Source organism: Apiospora hydei (genome assembly GCF_038363865.1).
Source record: "Apiospora hydei strain CBS 114990 chromosome Unknown utg000007l_segment0_segment0, whole genome shotgun sequence".
Lineage (NCBI taxonomy): Eukaryota > Fungi > Ascomycota > Sordariomycetes > Amphisphaeriales > Apiosporaceae > Apiospora > Apiospora hydei.
Window position 1 is genome coordinate 2,284,234 of NW_027117366.1, and position 21,195 is coordinate 2,305,428.

At 53.6% G+C, this 21,195-nt stretch overlaps 7 protein-coding genes across 7 annotated transcripts; 4 read left to right on the top strand and 3 right to left on the bottom strand.

Annotated features, from left to right (window-relative positions):
• Positions 1–435: 435 nt before the first annotated feature.
• PG997_009794 (uncharacterized protein) lies at positions 436–2,064 on the top strand (the record flags this gene model as incomplete). The annotated part of the gene is made up of 2 exons (XM_066814109.1): positions 436–769; positions 869–2,064. 2 exons carry the CDS (start codon positions 436–438, stop codon positions 2,062–2,064), a joined length of 1,530 nt encoding a protein of 509 aa, XP_066666071.1.
• A 906-nt stretch (positions 2,065–2,970) lies between these two features.
• PG997_009795 (uncharacterized protein) lies at positions 2,971–3,781 on the top strand (the record flags this gene model as incomplete). The annotated part of the gene is made up of 2 exons (XM_066814110.1): positions 2,971–3,193; positions 3,306–3,781. 2 exons carry the CDS (start codon positions 2,971–2,973, stop codon positions 3,779–3,781), a joined length of 699 nt encoding a protein of 232 aa, XP_066666072.1.
• A 538-nt stretch (positions 3,782–4,319) lies between these two features.
• Positions 4,320–6,036, top strand: PG997_009796 (Palmitoyltransferase; the record flags this gene model as incomplete). The annotated part of the gene is made up of 2 exons (XM_066814111.1): positions 4,320–5,327; positions 5,392–6,036. The coding sequence occupies 2 exons, from the start codon at positions 4,320–4,322 to the stop codon at positions 6,034–6,036; spliced, it is 1,653 nt and encodes a 550-aa protein (XP_066666073.1).
• A 587-nt stretch (positions 6,037–6,623) lies between these two features.
• On the bottom strand, positions 6,624–10,630 carry PG997_009797 (uncharacterized protein; the record flags this gene model as incomplete). Its single annotated transcript, XM_066814112.1, has 4 exons — positions 6,624–6,985; positions 7,047–8,780; positions 8,824–10,322; positions 10,587–10,630. 4 exons carry the CDS (start codon positions 10,628–10,630, stop codon positions 6,624–6,626), a joined length of 3,639 nt encoding a protein of 1,212 aa, XP_066666074.1.
• A 1,338-nt stretch (positions 10,631–11,968) lies between these two features.
• Positions 11,969–13,443, top strand: PG997_009798 (aldo/keto reductase; the record flags this gene model as incomplete). Its single annotated transcript, XM_066814113.1, has 4 exons — positions 11,969–12,074; positions 12,137–12,462; positions 12,589–13,029; positions 13,153–13,443. The coding sequence occupies 4 exons, from the start codon at positions 11,969–11,971 to the stop codon at positions 13,441–13,443; spliced, it is 1,164 nt and encodes a 387-aa protein (XP_066666075.1).
• A 296-nt stretch (positions 13,444–13,739) lies between these two features.
• Positions 13,740–14,774, bottom strand: PG997_009799 (uncharacterized protein; the record flags this gene model as incomplete). The annotated part of the gene is made up of 1 exon (XM_066814114.1): positions 13,740–14,774. The coding sequence occupies one exon, from the start codon at positions 14,772–14,774 to the stop codon at positions 13,740–13,742; it is 1,035 nt and encodes a 344-aa protein (XP_066666076.1).
• A 549-nt stretch (positions 14,775–15,323) lies between these two features.
• On the bottom strand, positions 15,324–16,731 carry PG997_009800 (FAD/NAD(P)-binding domain-containing protein; the record flags this gene model as incomplete). The annotated part of the gene is made up of 2 exons (XM_066814115.1): positions 15,324–16,377; positions 16,574–16,731. The coding sequence occupies 2 exons, from the start codon at positions 16,729–16,731 to the stop codon at positions 15,324–15,326; spliced, it is 1,212 nt and encodes a 403-aa protein (XP_066666077.1).
• Between the last annotated feature and the right edge of the window lie 4,464 nt (positions 16,732–21,195).

Genomic DNA, 21,195 nt, shown 5'->3' on the forward strand with positions numbered 1-21,195 from the left:
AGGTGAAACCGTCCCAATAGTGAAAACACTTTCTTCATGCTAGGTATGGATGCCTGCCCAATAAACTACACGCCCACCCATGTTTTTGCCCTGCGAGGGAGCTACAGCAGCTATGTCATCGCAACTCTTCAATTCGATTCGCCAATGGCTAGCACACACTTAGGTATGTACTTACCACTACAAGCCTGGAGGCTGGAGCTTTTTGCATCTAGCGCCAACTGCCAGCAGGAGTTAGCAGAGGGAGCTCGGGCCTGGCAGGCGCTTTTCCGACCTGCACCACACCTGCTAGAATGCAGCAAAAGTTGAGAGCACACGAGCTTCAGGTCGTTGTCGTCGCTCAATTTGGAGACATCTTCCTGACAACTCCCCTCGCCTGGAGTGGCAAGCAACGACCGTGCTGGAAGCCCTACGAATACCAATAGCTAGCTACTAGCTATGGATTCCCCCATAGTAACGCAGCTCTTCCGCCAGCTGTTCCGGCACCGGGGCTGCAACTCCCAACGCAACCTCGTGGCCTTGAGCTCGTGCATCCAGCATGGCCATCGCGTGCAGCAGCAGAAGCGGTCTATGGCCATGAGGCACACCACCACCCGCGGGGCCAAACCTTCCCAGCGGACAAACGAAAGCGACTGGCAACAGCGGACCGAGCTTTTCTCCCATGACATGACCGAGGAGTACAAGGCCTTCCCGACGGTGACAGCGAACGAGCTTCGGACACGGACGGAGAGGCCCCGGAGAGTCAAGATGTTGATGCGAGATTTCGTCGAAGGTTGTTTCCCTCTCTGCTCCCCTCCTTTTCTTCCTCACATGCACCTACCTGTCCATGCGGGTGGTTTCGAATAAAGGGCTAATGCGGTGGACAATGCAGACAGCTTGTACAATCCCCACTACGGTTACTTCTCGAAGCAAGCCGTCATCTTCACGCCGGGCAAGCCCTTCGACTTCCCGGCGCTCCGCGATGAGCCCGAGTTCTACACGGAGCTCGGCCAGCGTTATACCGAGTTTGAGGATGAGCTCGACTCGAAGCTCCCCGCGCCCAACGATACGCGGCAGCTGTGGCACACTCCCACAGAAATGTTTCGGCCCTATTACGGCGAGGCCATCGCCCGTTACCTGATGTCCAACTATATCATGACATCCTACCCCTATCATGACCTGATTATCTACGAAATGGGTGCCGGAAGAGGTACCCTGATGATGAACATTTTGGACTATATCCGCTCCGTCGAACCATCCGTCTACGACAGGGTGAAATATAAGATCATCGAGATCAGTCCAGCCCTGGCCACGATCCAGAACTCACAGCTGCTGGCGACTGCCGCTAGTCGTGGTCATTCTGACAAGGTTGAGATTATCAACCGCTCTGTCTTTGATTGGGAGGAGCGGGTGCCGTCGCCCTGTTTCTTCATCGCCCTCGAAGTCTTCGACAACTTTGCGCATGATGTCATACGCTACGACCTGAACACGGAAGAGCCCATGCAAGGGATGGTACTCATTACAGAGAACAACGACTTCTACGAGTTCTACGAGCCTGTACTTGACCCGGTAGCTGCTCGGTTCCTGCGTGTCCGTCACGCGGCCACTGGGGGCCGATATCCCGTTCCCTACAGCAACAGCAAGTTGATTCGCAAGCTCAAGCAGCAAATCCCCTTCGCGCCCAACCTGAGTGACCCGGAATATATTCCGACGAGGTGTATGCAGTTTTTCGATATCTTGGAGAAGTACTTCCCCGCCCACAGGCTAGTCACCAGTGATTTCCATACCTTGCCCGACGCAATCAAGGGGTTGAACAGCCCCGTCGTGCAGACGCGATATGAGCGGCGTATGGTACCTGTGTCGACGCCCCTCGTCCACCAGGGCTACTTTGATATCCTGTTCCCGACCGACTTTAGGATTATCGAAGCCATGTACGGAGTCATTACAGGAAAGCTGACGCGGGTCTTCTCACATGAGGATTTCATGCGTTCATGGGCCTATGTGGAGGATACCGAGGTGCAGAGCGGCGAGAACCCGCTGCTGAGCTGGTACAAAAATGCCAGCGTCATGGTTACTGTGTCAAACTAAATGAGTTCATGTATACACTACTACTTACTGCCGTATACTTACAACTTTGAATAGCTACTTATAGGCTCTGACATGATATCAATCAAATGTTCCTCTCACAAAGGATAGGTGTAGTTATCAGCACAGTTTTAACAATCGCTTTAAACATACTGGGATGCAGCCATTGCCCGAAAAACGCTGTAGGCACTTGAGAATAGAATATTATACAATATTCATGAGTATTCACTCGCCGCTCCAGAGCATACATATGAGCAGGATGCTATAATGCTCAAGTGCAACGTATACATTGTGGTTTGCACGTCATATAGCCTGCGAATGAGACTGGGAAACATGACATTGACGATTTGGAAGTAGCACAATAAAAAGTGGTAAAATGTTATATTAACCGGTCTGTACCGAGGGTCTTTTATCTTCCCCAACAGAAGCAGATCTGGACATCAAATCAAAAGTCACTAGTGTAACAAAGCTTTGGTGCATCTGGAACTATTCAAACTGCCCATGACAGTGTCTGTTTTCTGTATTGGCGTCAGTATGATCTTGCGAGGTAGGTTTACCTAACAGCTGTTGGGTGGTCGTGGACTTGGCGTGCGGGTAAGTGAGACCTGGATTAACAATGGTGGAGCCGATTTATGGTCAATTAACGCGTTAACGCGACTTTTGTCGCGGGGCTCAGCGCGTACCGTGCAGATGTTCATCACCACCCGTTATCTGTAAGTGGAATTGGCCATTCAAATGCCATCATCTCAGCTTCTAACTTCTCTCTCTCTTCATACCATGCAACCCATTTCTCAATAGACCTCACTGGATTCGATTATCTCTTGAATCAATAGCCCATTGGTCACATATTCACTTCTTTGGAACCCGTCATATCAAATACACAGCAACACCATAAAGTACTTAGCCACTATGGTTGTCATCAAGCGCAAACGGTCAGAGTCGGAGCTCTCTGTCTCGCCTTCCAGTGCCTGCTCCTTCAACAACTCGCCGATGAGACCCGACTCCGGCGCGTTCCAGTTCGATTTGATGAAATCTTCGTTGCACCTCTCACCCCACAAGTCGTCTGGTTATCTGCACAGCCGGACCATGAAGAGGTTCCGCGATTCGCGGCCGTCGCAACATGAAGTCCACGGTAAGCCAGGCCCCCTTTTCCTTCCCCTATGTTGTTACTTCCAAGGAGAAGAGGTTTGCATATCTCGAAATAAAAGACCGACACTAATGATGCTGTTTTCCGTCCGATGCAGAGCGAACACTCAACATGCTCTACAATGCCCAGAAGCAACAGCCCCACGACGACGTCCACATGCAGATCACGCCGATGCAAATACAGCCGACTGCCGTGCCGCACCCGCACCACCAGCAACCGGCGCAGGCTTCGTTGCACAACTTTTGGAACCTGCCAAACGCCAATACGGCACCAGCGACATTCAACAACGGCATGGAGACGTCCATTGCCACCCCCGCCATAGACGAGCCGACCGACTGCGAGGACTGCGGACAAGCGCTGCACGACGCAATGGACGGGGATGCCATGGAAACAGACGGTGCCGCAGACTCGGGGTGTGGCGCGTGCGGGAAGCATGTCTGCTCGCATTGCTCCATCACCAACCTGGGCGAGCAGAGGAGGTGCCTTGGTTGTGCCGGGAAGAATGTATGGGTTGGTGGCATTGGCTGGACGCCCAACCCGGGCGCCGGTGGTATCTCTCAATTCTTCAGCTAAGGGGGTTGTGGGTGTGGGTGTGGGTGTGTCTTCGTATTCCAGGTCGTCGTCACGCAATGCCGTATGCCAGTTGGCTGTGGTTCATGATGCCGATTTGCTTGGGTTTATGGTGTTTGTATTAGCGGGCATTGGCGTTTTGGGGAGCATTCTTGCAAGCATGAAGGCGTTTGAACTTGGTCTAGAGTATAGACGTGTAGGCGTGTTATGATCTATAGGTAGGATATATATCCTAATTCCACAGGACACGCCTCAACCAGGAGGTCAAACAATAATTACAATTGAGTCATCCCCAATTTGGCGTGTTGGTATGTACACACTGGAAGGCTTACAAGCTTCGAAGTCGATGCTGTCCCAGCTCCATGGGCTAGGGAAGGGAAGCTTTAGCGGGCGGGACAATTTGTAATGGGCCCATAATTTCCGCGTCGCATAGAAGCCTCGTTGCAGCTGAACACAACAACCTCGTTTTGGTTGAACAGTTCAAATCAAGTATAAATTACCGTGACCCGACCACGCGGATGGCCTCCGAATCTATCACATAATGGCCTTTCTCGTCGGCAGTACAGCGCCACTCTCTGTGCAGCGACTTGCCGTCCCGGCCGTCTGCCTGCTGATCGCCTTTCTGGGCTACGGCTCGCAGGTGCTGTTTAGTCGGTCGCCCGACCTGGAACCCGGTCCTCTCACGACCACCCAGACCTACACCTTCAACACCCTGCTGCTATGTCTCTGGTGGACATACTACAGGGCCTGTACCGTCGACCCGGGCCGCTACACCTTCCCGCCCTCGATAGCGAAACCGAACCACTCCGACGACGAGGGCGAGGGCGAGGGCGGGAAGACAGGCACGCACGGTAAAAAAGCAGCAGCAGGCGGCGGAAATGACGGCTCAGCGATGGGCAACAAGAAGGGAGGGAGATCGCAGAAGCGGTGCAAGAAGTGCCGCTTGCCCAAGCCCCCGCGCTCGCACCACTGCCGCATCTGCGGCCGCTGCATCCCCAAGATGGACCACCACTGCCCCTGGACCTCCAACTGCGTCTCGCTGCAGACCTTCCCGCACTTCCTGCGCTTCCTCGTCTTCACCAACGTGTCGCTGTGGACCCTGCTCTACTTCGTCTTCCAGCGCTTCCATGCCCTCTGGGCCAACCGCCACCTGCCCGCCTACCTAGGCCCGACGCTCCCGCAGCTGATCTGGGTGACCATGTTCGCGCTCGTCGGCATGGGCACCAGCCTCGCCCTGGGCATCCTCCTGGGAACCACGCTGCAGGGCTGGCTCTTCAACACGACCATGATCGAGGGCTGGGAGATCGAGCGGCACGACGCCCTGCTCGAGCGGCGCCGCGGCGCCTTCGGCGACGGCGGCGGCGGCGGCAGCAACTACGACGGCGACGACGGCTACTGGGAGACGCGCCGCGACGCCGACGACCCGGCCCTGCTGCGTCTCGACCCCGTCGAATTCCCCTACGACATCGGCATCTTTGCCAACATGGCGCAGGCCATGGGGACCGCCAACGTGCTGCTGTGGTTCTTCCCGTTCGCGTCGGGGCCGCGCGTCGCCCCCTTTCCGTCCTCTTCTTCTTCTTCTTCGTCGGCCGCCACTACCAACGACAGGAAAGAAGGGGGGGGACACCACGGGCTGGGAGTACGAGGAGAACGGCCTCAACGACGACGAGGGCATGTGGCCGCCGCCCGACCCGGCCAAGATGCGGCACTCGCGCGCGTGGAACGAGAAGCGCCGGCGCGAGCTCGCGGCCGAGCGCGAGGCGTACGACAGGAACTCCCGGGGAGGCGCCAACAACAACGCGGACGACGTGCAGGCGTTCCGCCGGCGGCAGGAGATGGACATGCGGCGGCGATGGCAGCAAGGCGGCGGCGTCGGCGGCGGCATTAGCGCGCAGCAAGAGGCAGGCCGGATCCTCGGCGAGCTGGAAGAGGTCGACGGCGGGGGCTACGAGTTCGTTGACGACGACCGCTATAGCTACGACAACTACGAAGACCAAGACCAAGACCAGGAAGACCGACCGCCGCATCTCGGCGGCGGCGGGATCGTCGTGGACGAGGGCAAGTCCGGGTGGGTCAATGCCGACGGCGAGCAGCTGGGCGACTACGGTGTCGACGAGGATGCCGAGTTCGACGACGACGATGTCCTGGTTGATCCCGTTGACGACGAAGGTGAAGAATCACACGAAGATGACGACGTGCCCCTGGCCGAGTTAATCCGGCGTCGCAAAGTCTTGACCAAAGACGGCGCAGACACATGAAGACGGTAAACGGATATATATACATGTATATATAAAGAAAGATGAACAAATCATGTGCAACTAATCAATAGACGAATGAGTAAAATATCAAAATGTTTCCTATCAATACTGTCTGTCTATAAAGCTACAGCCTGAAATGCTCGAATTGGAGAAGAATAGGGGCTGAAGCACCCACCAACGCCGCCCCCTCCTTGCCCCGTCGTCTTCAAACTGGTCGAAATTGTATATAATCTATAGAGAATCCGGTAAAGGCAACGCCCTCGTCCTACGAATCTTTTCGTTTTGCATGACGAGGCAATTGTTGCTTTTCACTCTTTCCTTCGTCTCCGTTTCCTTGAGTAGAAAGAAGAGCAAAAACTCCTGCCCAAAAAAGTCAGGGGTTCAAACAAAGTGCCGCGCAGCCTTTCTAATACCTTTTCCAGATTCTTATGCATGCTCATGAAATGGCAAAAGGGGGCAATTCTTCATCAAGTCATGGGTTCTTCCCGCACTCGACGTCCTTCGCGTATTTTTCCCAGTTTCAAAGTCGTGGCGCAAAAAGAATTTCAAGGTTCAACTTCTATCCCTCTCTCCTTCTCTCTTGTGAATTACCAATCGTCATCGTCTTCCTTCCTATGCTGCATCGCGTTCTGGCGGGCCTTCAGGGCATCGGCAAGTGAGCCCGCAATGCTCGGGGTCGGGGTGTTACTCCGACTACTGTCCGATCCACCATTGTTCATGCTCATCGCCGAGTCCCGCGCTTGGAGCGCAGCAGGCTTCTTTCCCGCAGCGGGTCGCTTGGCCGGGGGCTGAGGGGGCTTTGGCTTCGCCTGCGCTGCAGCAGCACCGTTGGATGCGGGAGGAGGGGGTGGTGCTCGGGGCGCAGGAGCAGGAGCAGCGGCCTTGATCTCCTCAACATACGCCGCTGGTACCCACGCTTGCCCAGACGCATTCTTAGCTAGCCACCAACCTGTGTCTTGTTAGCATACAAAAAGTTCTTACGTGCATGAAGAAAGGCGGAATAGGCTTACCATTGTTCTCCTTCTGCACGACCTCGATAATATCGCCCGCCTTGATTGTCAGCTCGTTCTCCTTCTGTCCCGCGAAGTCGTAAAGAACCTTAGCCTGCATCTTGGCTTTCGCGGGTGGAGCAGCAGGAGGAGGCGGTGGCGGAGGCATCCGAGCAGTAGAAGAAGTGGAGTTCTGGTTCCGCGTATGGCTTGGGAGAGTGGTCGTGGCAGCAGCAGGCGTAGGTACGGGGCGCGGCGTCTGTAGCGAGGCTGGGCCCCGTTTTGTAGTCGACGAAGCAGCCGGTCGGGTGTTCTGGACTCGAGCCGGTCTTCCGTTGGGGCCGCCGGGCTTGATGAGCTTGCCCCGAGTAATAGGCCTCGGTGGTACAGGCTTGCCCTTCGGTGTCGGCTTCGATGTCGAGCTGGGCGGCTCTCCCTGTTGGGTGTGCACTGTGCTGCTCTTGTAAAAGTCGACGGGTTGCTGCGAGTCCTTGACTACTTTGATGAGCTGCATCTTCCCTGGCTTCTTGGCATACTCGATAGACTCGCCGATCTTAAGGGTAAAGCCACCAGGCATGCAACGTTGCATTTGCGTGAACAGCTCCGTCTTGAAAACACAGTTCAACAATGGATCGGCTTCTTGAGGAGAACCAACACCCAGGGAGAACCAGTCATCTCGGCAGGTGGAGGTGCCAATAAACTTGATAGCTCCAAGAGGTATTTGGCGCTCAACGATAATCTGCACTTGGTGGTTGACGAGGGCCTGGGCAACAATGTAGAACTTGCTGTTCGTGACGATGAAGATACGGGGACTAGGCTTGCTAGATCGTCCGAACTTGTGTTCCAAAACCTCTCCACGGCATGTGAATAGAGCTTTCTCGTTAGCGGACAATTGCATGCCACTGCGGATCTGGGAGCCTGGTCCCGCAGCAGCGTTGACTCCAAGGTAGTCGCCCAAGAATCGCCGCGACCCCAGCAGACTGTATCTGCGTCTCTCCTTGCGACCCTGCAAGACCTGGTGGCCCTGGTCACGGAGTTGTAAGTACTCAGCACCGGTTCGCTTCTTGCGGAAGAAGCGCTGAATTCTCGTGGCAGATTCGGCGCGGTATGCGAGGTACGCTCTCCACATTCTCTGGATACGTGTGGCCATGTTGTGCCAGTATCGGTCACGCATAGTCTCCAAGGCGAATAGTGTCTCGGGCGACTTGATGAAGGCCTTCGTGGTACCCAACTGCCATTCCTCTTTCGGGATGCTTGTATCCTTCAGAATTTGCTTAACAGCAGCCTCCTCGGAACCTGACCATGTGTACTCGCCCGCATAAGACGTCGCAGGCGACAGTAGGAAGAAGCGCTCAACAAATTTTTCGAAGTTTTGGCGGTAAGCGAAACCTGCACGGCGAATCCTGACGTTCTCCTGCAAACCAAGGTATTTGACTTGATGCAGGACATTGGGCACGTTATACTCTGTCGGCGACTTGTTCTCATTGGGCTTGACAGTACGAATGTACGACGGCTGACATTTCATCAATGTTTCCACCAAAGCATTGGCAGATGTCTTTATCCGGTCTCCAGCAGTGGGGGGCAGTTTCCTGTTATCCTGGTCGACCTGCTGAGGGAACAACGTATGCACAAATCGGTTTTGGCTTTGCTGGAATAGATTCTGAACTCCCTTGAGAAGCTGGTCTTTGTTCTTGTCGGTGATGCCTTCGACAGTGTAGCTCACATCACCAGCGTAATGCTTGATGATGAAGCTGCCTTGTCGGGGGGGTCAAATGGGGATGGTTCATGCCGTTGATACTCTGCATGAACGTGCGGTCACAGGCAGCCGGATCAGCGTGTGCCGTCTTGGTCGCATCCTTCATGGCCGAGAAAAGGCCAACAGGTCGGATTTGTTCAATCAGATCGCACACCACCTTGTTGTCGAAGTATTTGATTGGCGTCCATTGGATCTGTTCTCGAGCGTATTCCTCCTGTTCGGCTTTCAGGGTCAACTGAATGAAAATCTGCTGTAGTTTCTCATTGACGTAGTTGATGCACAGCTGCTCGAAACTGTTCTTCTCGAAAATCTCAAAGCCATAGATATCAAGAATGCCGACATTGTTATCTGTAGCCTGTTTTGCCTTCAGCGACTGGTTGATCCGAGCTACTATCCAGTCGAAAAGGTTGTAGTAGATAGCCATAGCCAGGGCATCACGGGTTGCAGTTGCCTGAGCAGGATTCGCAGGCGACTCAATGACCTCTCCGTTTCTCGGGGTCAAAACTCGAATGGTGATGCCTTTGATCAGTGCTTCCGGTGTAACTTCAAGTAGATATGCTAAGAAATCCACCACGCTCTGGTCAGCCACTTGAGCAAAGCTGTCGTCGCCTTCGATAAATGTTATGTTTCCGCACCACAGGATGGCGGAGATCATGCGGAACACCTCATCCTGTTCCCCCTGTGTAAGGCCGATGATACCCATGGCCTGCAAAGTATCCTTGAACTCCGCCAAGTCGTCGATTCCATCGACATCGAAGCATTTCGACCGACTCAGGTAGGCATATGTATTGGGTTGTTGTATACCGAACGTCGACCTGTAGTTCTCTGAAGCACCCTTGGTGAATTGGTAGAAAATGTGGAAGTTTCGTTCGTTGACAATCTGGCCCACGACTCTGCTCTTCTCCAGGAGGTAGTTCGTGATATCGGCTCCCACTGGTTCTCCATTGGCGTTGAAGTGGATCTGGAGGTATTTACCGAAACGTGACGAGTTGTTGTTTCGCAATGTCTTCGCATTTCCGAAGGACTCTAGAAGCGGGTTGGTGGCCAGCACCATGTCTTTGATCTGTTTGATGTCGCCATCCTCTCCGCCGGACACGTTCGCAATGTACTGCATTATGCGCTTGGCCGCTTCTGTCTTTCCGGCTCCCGACTCTCCCGAAATGATAACACACTGGTTCTCCTTGTATGCCTTCATGTTGTAGTAGGCGGACTCGGCGATCGCGAAAACGTGCGGCGGCATTTCGAGGCGGTTCTTGCCTTTGTAGGAGTCGAGGACCTGGTCGGTGTAGATGCCGAGGTCTCGGAAGGGGTTGACGGAGACCAGCACATGGCCAATGTAGGTGTAGATCTCGCGGCCCTCGAATCGCTTCTTCAAGTTCTCGTTGATGGCTTCGTTGGATACTTTGCTGAGCAGCGTCAGGTCGGAAACGCCAATCTCCTTCTTCTTGCTGGTCTCGAAGGTGGCCTTCTTGGGCTTCGCGCCGCCTCCTGAATCTCCACCGCCGCGGGCGGCCTGGGCCGCCTTGTCCTTGGGGCGTCTACTGATACCCTGAATGCACAAATATCGTCAGTCGCTGGGATCGATCGCGGGGTGGCGTGTTGTTGTCTCACCATCTTGGGCACGCATGAATCGAGCAAATCGCAGAAGCAAACACGTGGAGGTTAGTTGGGCGCGAGTGAAGGAGATGGGAATCACTGGATTGATTATGTAGTATCACACGGCCGTTGCGAGAAGGCAGGGGCTTCAGCACTGGTGCTTTGGGTGGTGGAAAGTGAAGGGGAAAAAGAGTATAAGTCTGCCTAACTCCAGGTTACCAAATGCAAGTTGTCGCAAGTGAGTGAGATGCATGTACGCAATGCTTGGGGCTTGTCCCTGAATGCAGGGCCAAGATAAGAGGCGGTGCAGCCGATGCAGCTCCCCCGCCTCCCCTAACCATTGGGTACCAAGGTACCTACTTACTTAGTAGGGGGATGTACCTAATTAAACTTACATGAACACGTCAAGTGCTTACCTAATTGAAACGGCCTAACCAACCAGCCTAACGAAGGCTACCTAATAAAGGCGACCAGTTATTAGGTGGCAGAGCCGGATTATCTCACGGAACGTTGATCCCGATTCTTCCCCGGTTCTATTTGCAATCCTTCTATGGAGAGCCCCCGGCTCGTGAGCCGTCCTGTTCCCATGACAATGCAACCTCAATTGCGGATTCGCTGGTAGGGCAAAGACGTCGGTTCGTTCGCCCATTGCACATATTGCGATACGCGCTGCACTCACTATAAAGTCGGCTTTGGCTCAAGATGCGCACACAGCAACACCCAGTATGTGACAACAACATCCGCTGTCTAATATGCAAGCAAGTGGTCGGAGAATCTATATATATAAGTAGGTACCCGTATACTAACTACCTAGGTATATATACCTACCTACCTGGCGTACCCATACGTCAAAGTGATACTCAACCCAGAATACTTGGAACAAACGCCGGAACTGACTCAGTACACCGGTGACGGAAGGATTTTTTTACCACTGCCATAACTTGGAAATGCAATTTTTCTTTTTCTTTAATCGGCCAAGGTCAAACTCAATTCCAAGAAGTGCCTAGAGAAAAAGCATTGGCAACCTGGCTTTTATCGCTTGTCTGCCTGCCCCATTGCCCTATGGACTGGAGTTAACTCTTATCTCCTTGGTTAGATGCTTGTGTAAGCCAACCCAAGAGGCCGGACTTTTGAGCCAATCGAACAGCCCGTAAGCTGAACAGAAGTATACATTCTGACCAATCAGATGTTGCGCGTTTGAGCCAGGGGCAGGCGTCACTAAACTCCAGCCCGGAGGACCCTCTCTTGCTTGGACGATGATCCTCCGGCCTTGGATCCTAAGTCCTCATGATGTATGATGGAGTTAGCGATACCTTCAATTGTCCGGAAAAGTGCGATGAGCAAAACAACCCGTCCTCTGCTTTGAAATCAGACTTGACGAGGCATCGTGTAATGCGGTCAACAGCCTGGTCGGTTTGGAGATTTCCAGGATTTATGTGAAAAAAAAAGTCCGGCATCATATCGTTATAAATAGAGCGAAGGGGAGCATCATTCGGCAGGTAATTCCAATCTCTTCAGGACAACTTCCACTTCATACGCAATACTATTAGTTACCGATTCAATACCAGATCCGCTACCAAATTCTAGAAAAATGGCTTTCCTCCCGCCTCCGGTGCCCAAAAGCCTCCTTGGCAGACACCGACTGCTGGCACCGTCAGCATCCGTCCGAGTCAGCCCTCTGACTCTCGGTGGCATGAGTATGCCCTCGTCTCTGCATCGCTCCTATCTTGCTCATAACTAGCTCACACGTTTGTTGTAGGCCTCGGCGACGCCTGGAAGATGGGAATGGGCGAATGTACCAAGGAGATGGCCTTTGAGCTACTCGACACCTTCTACGACCTCGGGGGCAACTTCGTCGACACCGCCAACATGTACCAGGGAGGCCAGAGCGAGCAGTGGATCGGCGAGTGGATGCAGAAGACGGGCCGCCGTCCGGAGATGGTTGTCGCGACCAAGTACACAATGAACCCCATGGTTGGCCACATGCAGCTCCAGCACAGCAACTTCGGCGGGACAGGAACCAAGAGCATGTACCTGTCCATCCACAAAAGCCTGAAGAATTTGCAGACCGACTATGTCGATATTGTATGGCTAAAGCCCTTTCCCCCTTTCCTTCTTCCCTCTCTACATCTTACAGAGGCCCGATGACAGGCGAGGTAACATGTAAAAACAAAGATACACCTGCTGATACCCTGATTTTACATCCTATAGTTCTTCGTTCACGCCTGGGACTTCGCGACTGGCATCCCGGAGCTGATGCGCTCGCTCAACGTGCTGGTGGACCAGGGCAAGGTCCTCTACCTGGGCATCAGCGACGCCCCGGCCTGGGTCGTGGTCAAAGCCAACGCCTACGCGCGCCAGCACGGCCTGCGGCCCTTCTCCATCTACCAGGGCCGCTACTCGGCCCAGGAGCGCGACCTCGAGCGCGAGGTCATCCCCATGTGCCACGACGAGGGAATGGCCGTCCACGCCTTCGGCACGCTGGGCGGCGGGCAGTTCAAGTCGCCCGACGCCGAGGATACGGGCTCGCGCCAGGTCCCGCCTCATCTCCGCATCGGCCGCGAGGCGTCGGTTGCCAAGTTTCTCGACGCGGTGGCGAAGCGCCATGGGGTCCACATCACGGCGGTCGCGCTGGCTTATGCCATGCAGAAGGTAAGTGACGGGTCCAATCTCTTCATCTATTAGTCTATGTCTCTGGACGATAACTACCTACCTTGCTCGTCCTGGAAAGAAAGGAAAAAGCATTCACTAAGCAACCTCTTTGATTCACTCTAGACTCCGTATCTGTTCCCCGTTGTCGGCGGCCGCAAAGTCGAGCAGCTGAAAGCGAACGTGGAGGCACTATCCCTAGAGCTGTCGCCAGAAGATGTTGCCGAAATCGAAAAGGGGTACGACTTTGACGTAGGCTTCCCGCACAGCATACTCAACAGCAACGGCACCATGGTCAAGGGACCGCAAGATGTCACGTTGCTGGCAGGTATGGGTCATTTCGACTATGTGGCATCTCCATCCGCGGTCAAACCACACAAGGGAGAATTGACTGCTGCGTGGAAGGCGCCAGCATAGCAAGCCGAAGAGGCATCATGGGCAGATCAGAAACACTTTCATGAGTGTTACTAGATAGTACTTTCATTGGTTAGCCCGGCCGCAAATTCCTTTCATTACACTTTATTATTACTCACGATCTCATCCATGTGTTGTCTGCTGCACTCTTTGTTTTCTCACCCGAAGTGCCTGATATAGTATCGACTCGTGATGTGTAAGACGGCCTATGAGCTGTGGCTTATCCTGTCTGGCAGTCGGACAGCCGCTCTCAGCGTGGTTAATCGAAAGACCTATCGTCGAATCTAGTGCGGCATGATTCAGGGGTCCACCGGTCTCTTCAGAATCTGGAGCACGACAGGCTTCTCGGGGCTGGCGTTTCTCTTGCGAATTTGTCGTGGGTTAGGCTGTTTCCCCTTCGATCCCGTTGCTGCCTGAGCGCCACGCTGGCGTCCTCTTCGTTCCTGGTTCCGAGAATTCTCGTTGGGGTTGTACAGAGTCCGGCCGCTTCCTCCTTGACCCCGACCCCGGCCTTGGGCACAGCCCCTGCGCCCTCGACGGCGTCCTCCCTCGTGACCGTCTTCAATGCTGATGTTCTCGAGCCATGACTCGATGCGGGCGATCAGGTTCTCCTTATGGAGCCTTTGAGCCTGCTCGTCCCGGGCCCTCTCCGTGGCGGACTTGGCGGACTCTTCGACGGATTCGTTGTACTGCCTCTCGTACTCTGCCATCTCGTCTCGGAGCGTCTCGAGGTCTCGCTTCTGGGGGACGTCCACCCCGATCCAACTGGCCTCCCCGCCAGGAGTGGTGGTATGGCGATGTAGGACCTTCAAGGGCGGGAAGAAGTACTTATTCTTCTTCTCGCCTTCGCGGCCGAGGACAAACATGATGGCGAGATAGTCGCCCATGTCTGATCGCAGCGGCGGGTAGATATAGCGTCCCCACCAGGCGCCGCTGTCGTTGCCCACGCGCATGACACTGACGCACTGGAGCAGGCGGTTGATCATCAATCCGTGTGCCTCTTCTTCGGGCATGGCCCAATCCTGCTCGCGCTCGCCCGGAGCGACGGTGAGCAGCGGGACCTTGTACGAAACGTTCCGGAATAGATCAGCATCTTCCTTGTCATGTGCGATTTCAAAGCCGCTGTTACGACTGTTGTTGTTGCTCATGATGAATCCGGGGTCCAGAGAGCCCATTTCAACATGATAGCCACTCCAGAGCTCGTCCGCAACGATGCTGCGGATGGTAGATAGGATCGTGGCATCTCCCCAGTCGCTATGGGGCTGCTCAAGGAAAGAGCCCATACGTTGCACGAACTCGGCCGGTAGGTCGTTTGCTTGGTGCGCGCCCGCCATGTTGGGTGTGTGACACGGATGGGATGCACAGTGGTGCGGTTCTTTGTGTGCGCGTGTGTCAGATGAACAGTTGCTCTCGTTTCGATGCAAGAGAGTAGGGGCCGCCAGTGACATTTGTAGGAAATGTTTCAGTTGGGTGAAGTCCTTTTTCCACAATGACCAAGCAATTGACAACGGACAAAGAGAATGTGAGACCTGATGGGCTAAGGATGGACAATGTCTTTTAAGGGTTGGTGGGAGATGTGGAGACACATGGAAAGCTTGACAAAGGAGATAGGGACATTGAGTTTGTGGTTGACCACAATGTGACTGAACCTGAACTGGCGACAATTATTGGGGTTTAGCTGACTGGCCAGCTAATTAGTTGTATTCACATCATACCACAACAATGTCAGCTTCAGGACGACTAAGAGGGCTCAATGTCGAGTGAACGACACAAATAAACCACACCGGTTTTTTTATTTCTATCGTGGTTTTCAAGCCATATTATCAAGTAGCTCTCTGTCTAATAGGGGTAATATAGGCTGGAAGATGTTGAACCATTGCAACTCAATCGCACATGTCGATAGCCGTCTCCGGGTGGTTTTGCCATGCCATTTTCCCACGTGGGAGATTATGCTCGCTCAAAAAGTCCAGCACGAGAGATTGTGTAATCATGGGAGCGAATCGTTTGTTGTACCTTCTCCGATCTGCCCCCGTCGCCTGGTTGACATAGCGATCCATCACCCAGGCACCCCACGTATCCCAGATCGTGGCCCACAGCGACTCGCCCGAGACATCCACCAGCAGCCTTGAGAGAGGAAGTGCTTGGTCTTGGTATGTTTGAAACACCGCATCGAGCTCTGCAGTGCTCGGTCTGGTGATATTCTGGCGACGGACAAGCCCGTGTAAGCCATTCACCAGCGTAACGAGACCTTGGACTCCACCATTGAAGCCGAAAGCCAGATTGGGGGTGACCTTGGTTGCCGAGTCGCCGACGAGCACAATGCGTCTGCCGAACCGGTGTTGGACGACCCCCTCCTCGACCACAGTCATCCCAGAAGATTGATGGGCTTCGTATACATCTTGCAGACGCAGGCTGTCTGTGATGTGCACGTGTGCCCATTTATCAACAAACCGTGCTTCGTCTTCCTTATTGTATCTTTTCCGCGGCGCTTCCTGCATTGAGAAGGCATATCTTTCGTACCAGAAAAACCACGCTCTTTCTTTGCCCACAAAAAGTGACGTAGACATGCCCGGACCATGCGCCTCCCAGGAGGTCCCCTCAAGCATGCCGGGTAGCACTGAGACTACGCCATATAGGAGAATGAAGGATGCTGAGAAGGGCCGCTTGTTCGCCCCCAATGGCAGCAGAGGTTGCTCAAGCTGGCTATATGTTCGCATCTGATGTCGTACTCTACTCGAACTACCATCTGCGCCAATGATGATGGATCCGCACTCGGTTGTACCATCCGCGCATCGTACCTTGCAGGTGTCGTGAAAGACTTGAACATCAATCACCTTTTTGTTAGCATAGATGTACTTCTTCATGCCATCTTCAAGGGTGTCGTAGAGACATCGTAGCAGATCAGTTCGATGAACCATAGCAAAAGGATGACCATGACTACAACAATCAGTAAGTAAGATACCGGTGAATGGTAACAATAGGAATCCTACTTAACCTACTTGGTCCTCATCCAGGTGAACCTAGGGTGGTCTTTGAAGATGTAGCCCGAATGGGTCATGACCAATTTCCGAGTCAAGGGGTTCCAAAGTTTCTGGAGCGGCTCCAACAACCCGAGTTGGTCGAACACTCTGACGGTGTGAGGATATACACCGATACTGCACCATGCTCTGGGAAGAGGCTGTCCCGCTGTTCTAACACCACAAAGTCGATCTTGGACTTGGCGAGCATGTGGGCAGCAAGAAGCCCGATCAGACCTCCTCCCACAATGATGACCCGAAACGGCTTTTCCATCGTTCACATCACCGCCGCAACTAGGAAAGTCTTGGAGCTGTCAGAGAGCTGAAAGTCGAGCGGTTACGTACCCGTCAATGCCTGCGAAGTTGTCCCATCGGAAACTGCGTCATGATCTCGAAAACTCTCAGCTCGGATGTGAACACAGATTGTGGGTCGCATGGTGCTGGTATAGGGGCACGACAGGTTAAGCGAAATACTGTTGGTTCCACACAGCCTGGTCCTACGGCTGAATGTAGGTATGTTGTGACTGCGGCAAGAAATAAATACGGTATACGGCCAGTAGAGCACAGACATAATTCTTGAGATCTTACACGCTTAAGTCAATTATCTTATGTATTACCTGTGCCCAAGATGCTCGGGTTCAAGCCGTCAGTATGATGATAGAACATGTAGTTGTCAGTCACTATGGCCCTCAAGCTCTGACCTACAGTTGTCAGTATCTTCGGCCAACTGTTGCATCAAATGGCAGCAACTAACCTACACCGCTCATATTGTGCCACTTTGTTAGCAACGCAAAGCAGCCTCGTTCCCAGTCATTTGGATTTGCAACCAAGACCGTCGGGCCCGAAATGCCCCAGCCCGCCGTCGAGATTCTGGACTGCAGTCCATTATGTACCAGCTGACATGGAGTTTTCGTGCCAATGTTTGCCCAGAAGGTCCAGATCGACGAGTTGGCCATCAATGGCTCCTCATCGAGTGTATAGAGTAGTATTGAATCTTGGTGTTCACGTTTTGAACAAAATCTTGAAGTCTCCGTAACCTTGCACGAACACTAAGCCCTGTTAGATATATGCTCACTTGACAAACAGCGACAGCTACAGACTATACCCGTACCGGGGTATAGTACTTCTGTCAAGGTTGTATGCAGGCTTCCGAGAAGACGGACGAGGGCCTTACTTTCCCCAAGCCATCCTTGACGATCACCTGCCAGATTCTATCGGGGTTGTTGCTCTCGACAATAACTGCCAAGTTCACGGGCTGGGCAGGCGAATTGCTAGCCCGCTAGTGAACCAGCGTGGTCATTTCTGTTGCGCAGTCTTGCAGCATGTAGCACACGTAGGCATAGCCTCCCCGAGCAACTGAGGTCTGCGTTGGGGTAGCACGGCAGTTAGAGTCATGGATACATCGGCACAGTTCGGGACATTGGCTTGCAGTGCCATGTCCCGACACAGACAAACCGGGCTCGGCCATTCGAGATAGTGACCAAATCGAGAGCGTAAGGCGCAAGCATTCTGCCAAGGGTATGACAAGCAACCAGTTCTCAAAAGTTACCTCAGGCCATATGTGTGATAGAACAAAAGACATTCTAGAATGCGGTGCTGTCGAACATGGTTCCCTTGGGCATGTAGGACTCTCCGAAGCTTCTCACCATGGTAAGTCCTCGAAAGGGCGGAGTTTGCTATGTCCAGTTGAAGTGAGTGAGGGAAAGCCAGTGCTCGCTCTGAAGACCCCCCTTCACTTGGCATGCCAATAAGCTTGGCCCGTTTTGAGACGGCTTCAAAAGTCATCCCTCCTCAATCCTCATTCGGGCATGGCGGGCGCGACCGGTCACCTAGCCTGGCTGTAGCATGAATGCCATATCGTGAAGAAAACATCCTGTCCAAAGCCCCAGTCTGCCGATGGAACTACGAGGAGAAACAAAGATGGAAAGCAAAGCTCTGCCAGACGACGGCCATCGTGGAGTTGAGATGATGACGGGGACGGGACAGCGGGCCATGTCACCTTATTTTTCTGAAGGCAAAACAAGACGCGTGCGGATGACGGACGATGCGAAAGGGCATGGATCCTGTTGAAGAAGGATTTCCGCCTAATGACACACGACCTGGAAACGCAGGCCCGCAAGAGAGATGAAAAATGCAGCAGTGACCGACGCTAACACGTACAATCCCACTGGACGGACTAGAGTCCGTGTCACAGCGGCGTTGCAGGTGTGGGGTTGCTCCAACGTGCCCCTGTTCTCTCGTGTCGAGGCTCTGGTCTTCTAACGTTTTGGGTGGTTTCAGATCGCTGGATCCAGTACGACTACATATTACGCTTGGTTTTCAATAAGCTTAACGATCTGCACGCTTCACGAGCGCAGGCATTTTGCAAGCATTGCGACCCAGCCTTCTCAAGAGGCCCAAGAATCATCTGCTGTTCTGTTTTGTCTGGGTAATCGGCATCCTTCCAAGCAAAATGCCATGTTCCAGAGCTACATGATCTTCCTGCTCGGGAAGCCTTCGTGCCGTGCTGTGGAAAGCAAGACCCAGACCAGTACTCCGTAGACCTAGGATCTTTGTGAAATGATAGAGGAACTGAAGCTGCCAAGGGGGCCTTCTCTAAGGCAGTGATAGAGACGGCTTGTGCGTTGAAAGAGAGAGAGAAGAAGCAGAAGAAGAAGAAGAAGAAGGAAAGAAGGCCGAAATAGGCAAAGCACTCCCAAGGGAGCCTGTAGCCTCAGGGTGTGTGTGTGTGTGTGTGTGTGTGCCTGCCAGCCATACCTGCCACCCGCCATAGCATGAAGAGCGCACATTGCTGGGGCCCCTTGATGTGCAGCAAACTGACGAGAAATCGAACGATGTCGAAGAGAGCGGAAAAGCACAAGACTTATATGTCGTTGCCGAGTTCTGTGCCAAGGCATGAGGCTCACTGCTTTACACCAGGTTACGTGGACTGATTATATAGGATATTGCCGTCAGTCTCTGCGGCTCTGAGAATGGCCTGATCAGAAAATCGTACGATATTGTTTACACCCCATGTCTAAGCTTAAAATCTGGCAGTGTAGGGTCGGGACGGTGGTGTTTGGCCATTGGACAGAGTTACGTCGTCTGTTGTTTATCGAGAGGAACGTTGGAGACGTAGACGGGGGAACCGTGGGCATCGCCCTTGTCCCCGAGCCCCCGCATGGAACTTTTTTTCTTTCTCGCATCAGTACTCTGTAGCTCGCATGGAAAAACCCCCGGTCGCCAACCCATGCCATGGTCGCAGCACGTTTGTAGCATCGTTGCTCGCGACCCTCCTTGAGACCCCTTAAAGGCCCCCTTCCCCATCACAAATGCTTCGGTAAGCCGGCAAATAATAGAATTGCAGATTTAAGCATGACCCAGCTTGCCGCAACTCTGCCCAAAGCAGATTGCTGCAATTGGCCCTCCCCGAGTCCCCGACCATTTTAGCACGCGGGTACCACTCAAGATATAAGCATACAATTTAGCGATTGATGAAGGTTATTTGGGGGGTTTCGTCTAGATGCCTCTGGATGTTGGACGTTGGACGTTGGACGTTGGACGTTGGACGCTGGACGCTGGACGCTGGTCGCTGGAGGTAATCAACAGAACATCGCATCGCGGCTGAACTTGGGCATAGATCGGTACAAAACACTTTGCAGTGGTATTTCAACAGCCAATGTCGATTATGTCCAATGCTGGCAAAGGACGGTGTCTATCATACAGCGCCAATGCCCTTTCCCGCCCCTCGCTTGTGCATCTGAGCAGCATGCCCAGCACTGTGTGAGGGCTCGAGGTTGGCCCTTGGTTTTGGTGGTGCCTTTTCTGGTGCCTTGGCGGCCAAGCAGCAGGATCCCCACCGTGTGCAACCTTCACGGCCATTGGCCCCATTTAAGCGCCCGACAAGCTGTCACGGCCTAAAATTGGCCCAAAATGGCCCAGAATGTCGAGACCAGGCACGAATTTGCAGCTCTTGCATTGGGCCATCACCAATGAGCTCCCGCATCGCCAAATGAAGGCGCTAAACGAGCATCGTATGTATATTCCCAGAGGGCAATGGGGAATCCATCCGCTCATTATGATTTCTCACCTCTTTCCGACTCTCTGGGATGCAAGATCAGCCCTCTCACCTTCCCGAATTTCTGATTTCTCCCATCTCCGTCATCTTCGCCTCGTCCCGCCTGCCGCACCCGCTTCTGCAGTATCTCCCGACCCCTGCCGAAACAACCAAGCCGGCTCCAGAGCATTCAGCCCGAGCATCCCTCAAACGCACCTCGTCTCAACCCGTCCACCACCAGCCGGTACTCGCTGCAAGGTAGAATCTTGAGTAAACTTAGTACCTACTGCCAGACCGAAAAAAAATCATCACGCCGGATCGATCTGATACCTCTCCAGTCGGCTGCGAAACCCGCTATTGCGTCTGATCTTCCATACTATCATCGTCTGTCAACCGTCTCTGGCCTTGCCCCAGGTCTCATAGTCATCCTATTCTGGTCTCCGTCGCCTGCCCTGTCACTGTGCCTGCTTGCTATCGCAGCATAACGCAACGCCCACTTTTGGTCCGTGGTCGAGCTAGGTAGCCAAGCTGCACCTCGCATCTGGCGGTACAAACTGCAAACCCTGCACGAGAAGGCAGAGAAGATAGGCTTCATCCCCGACTAGACGGACAATCAGGGACACGCTATATCCCATCCCTGGTACCTCCTCCGTTCTACCACCCAAGTTCCACCTAGGTTCAAACAGTGGCGGTGGTTACTTT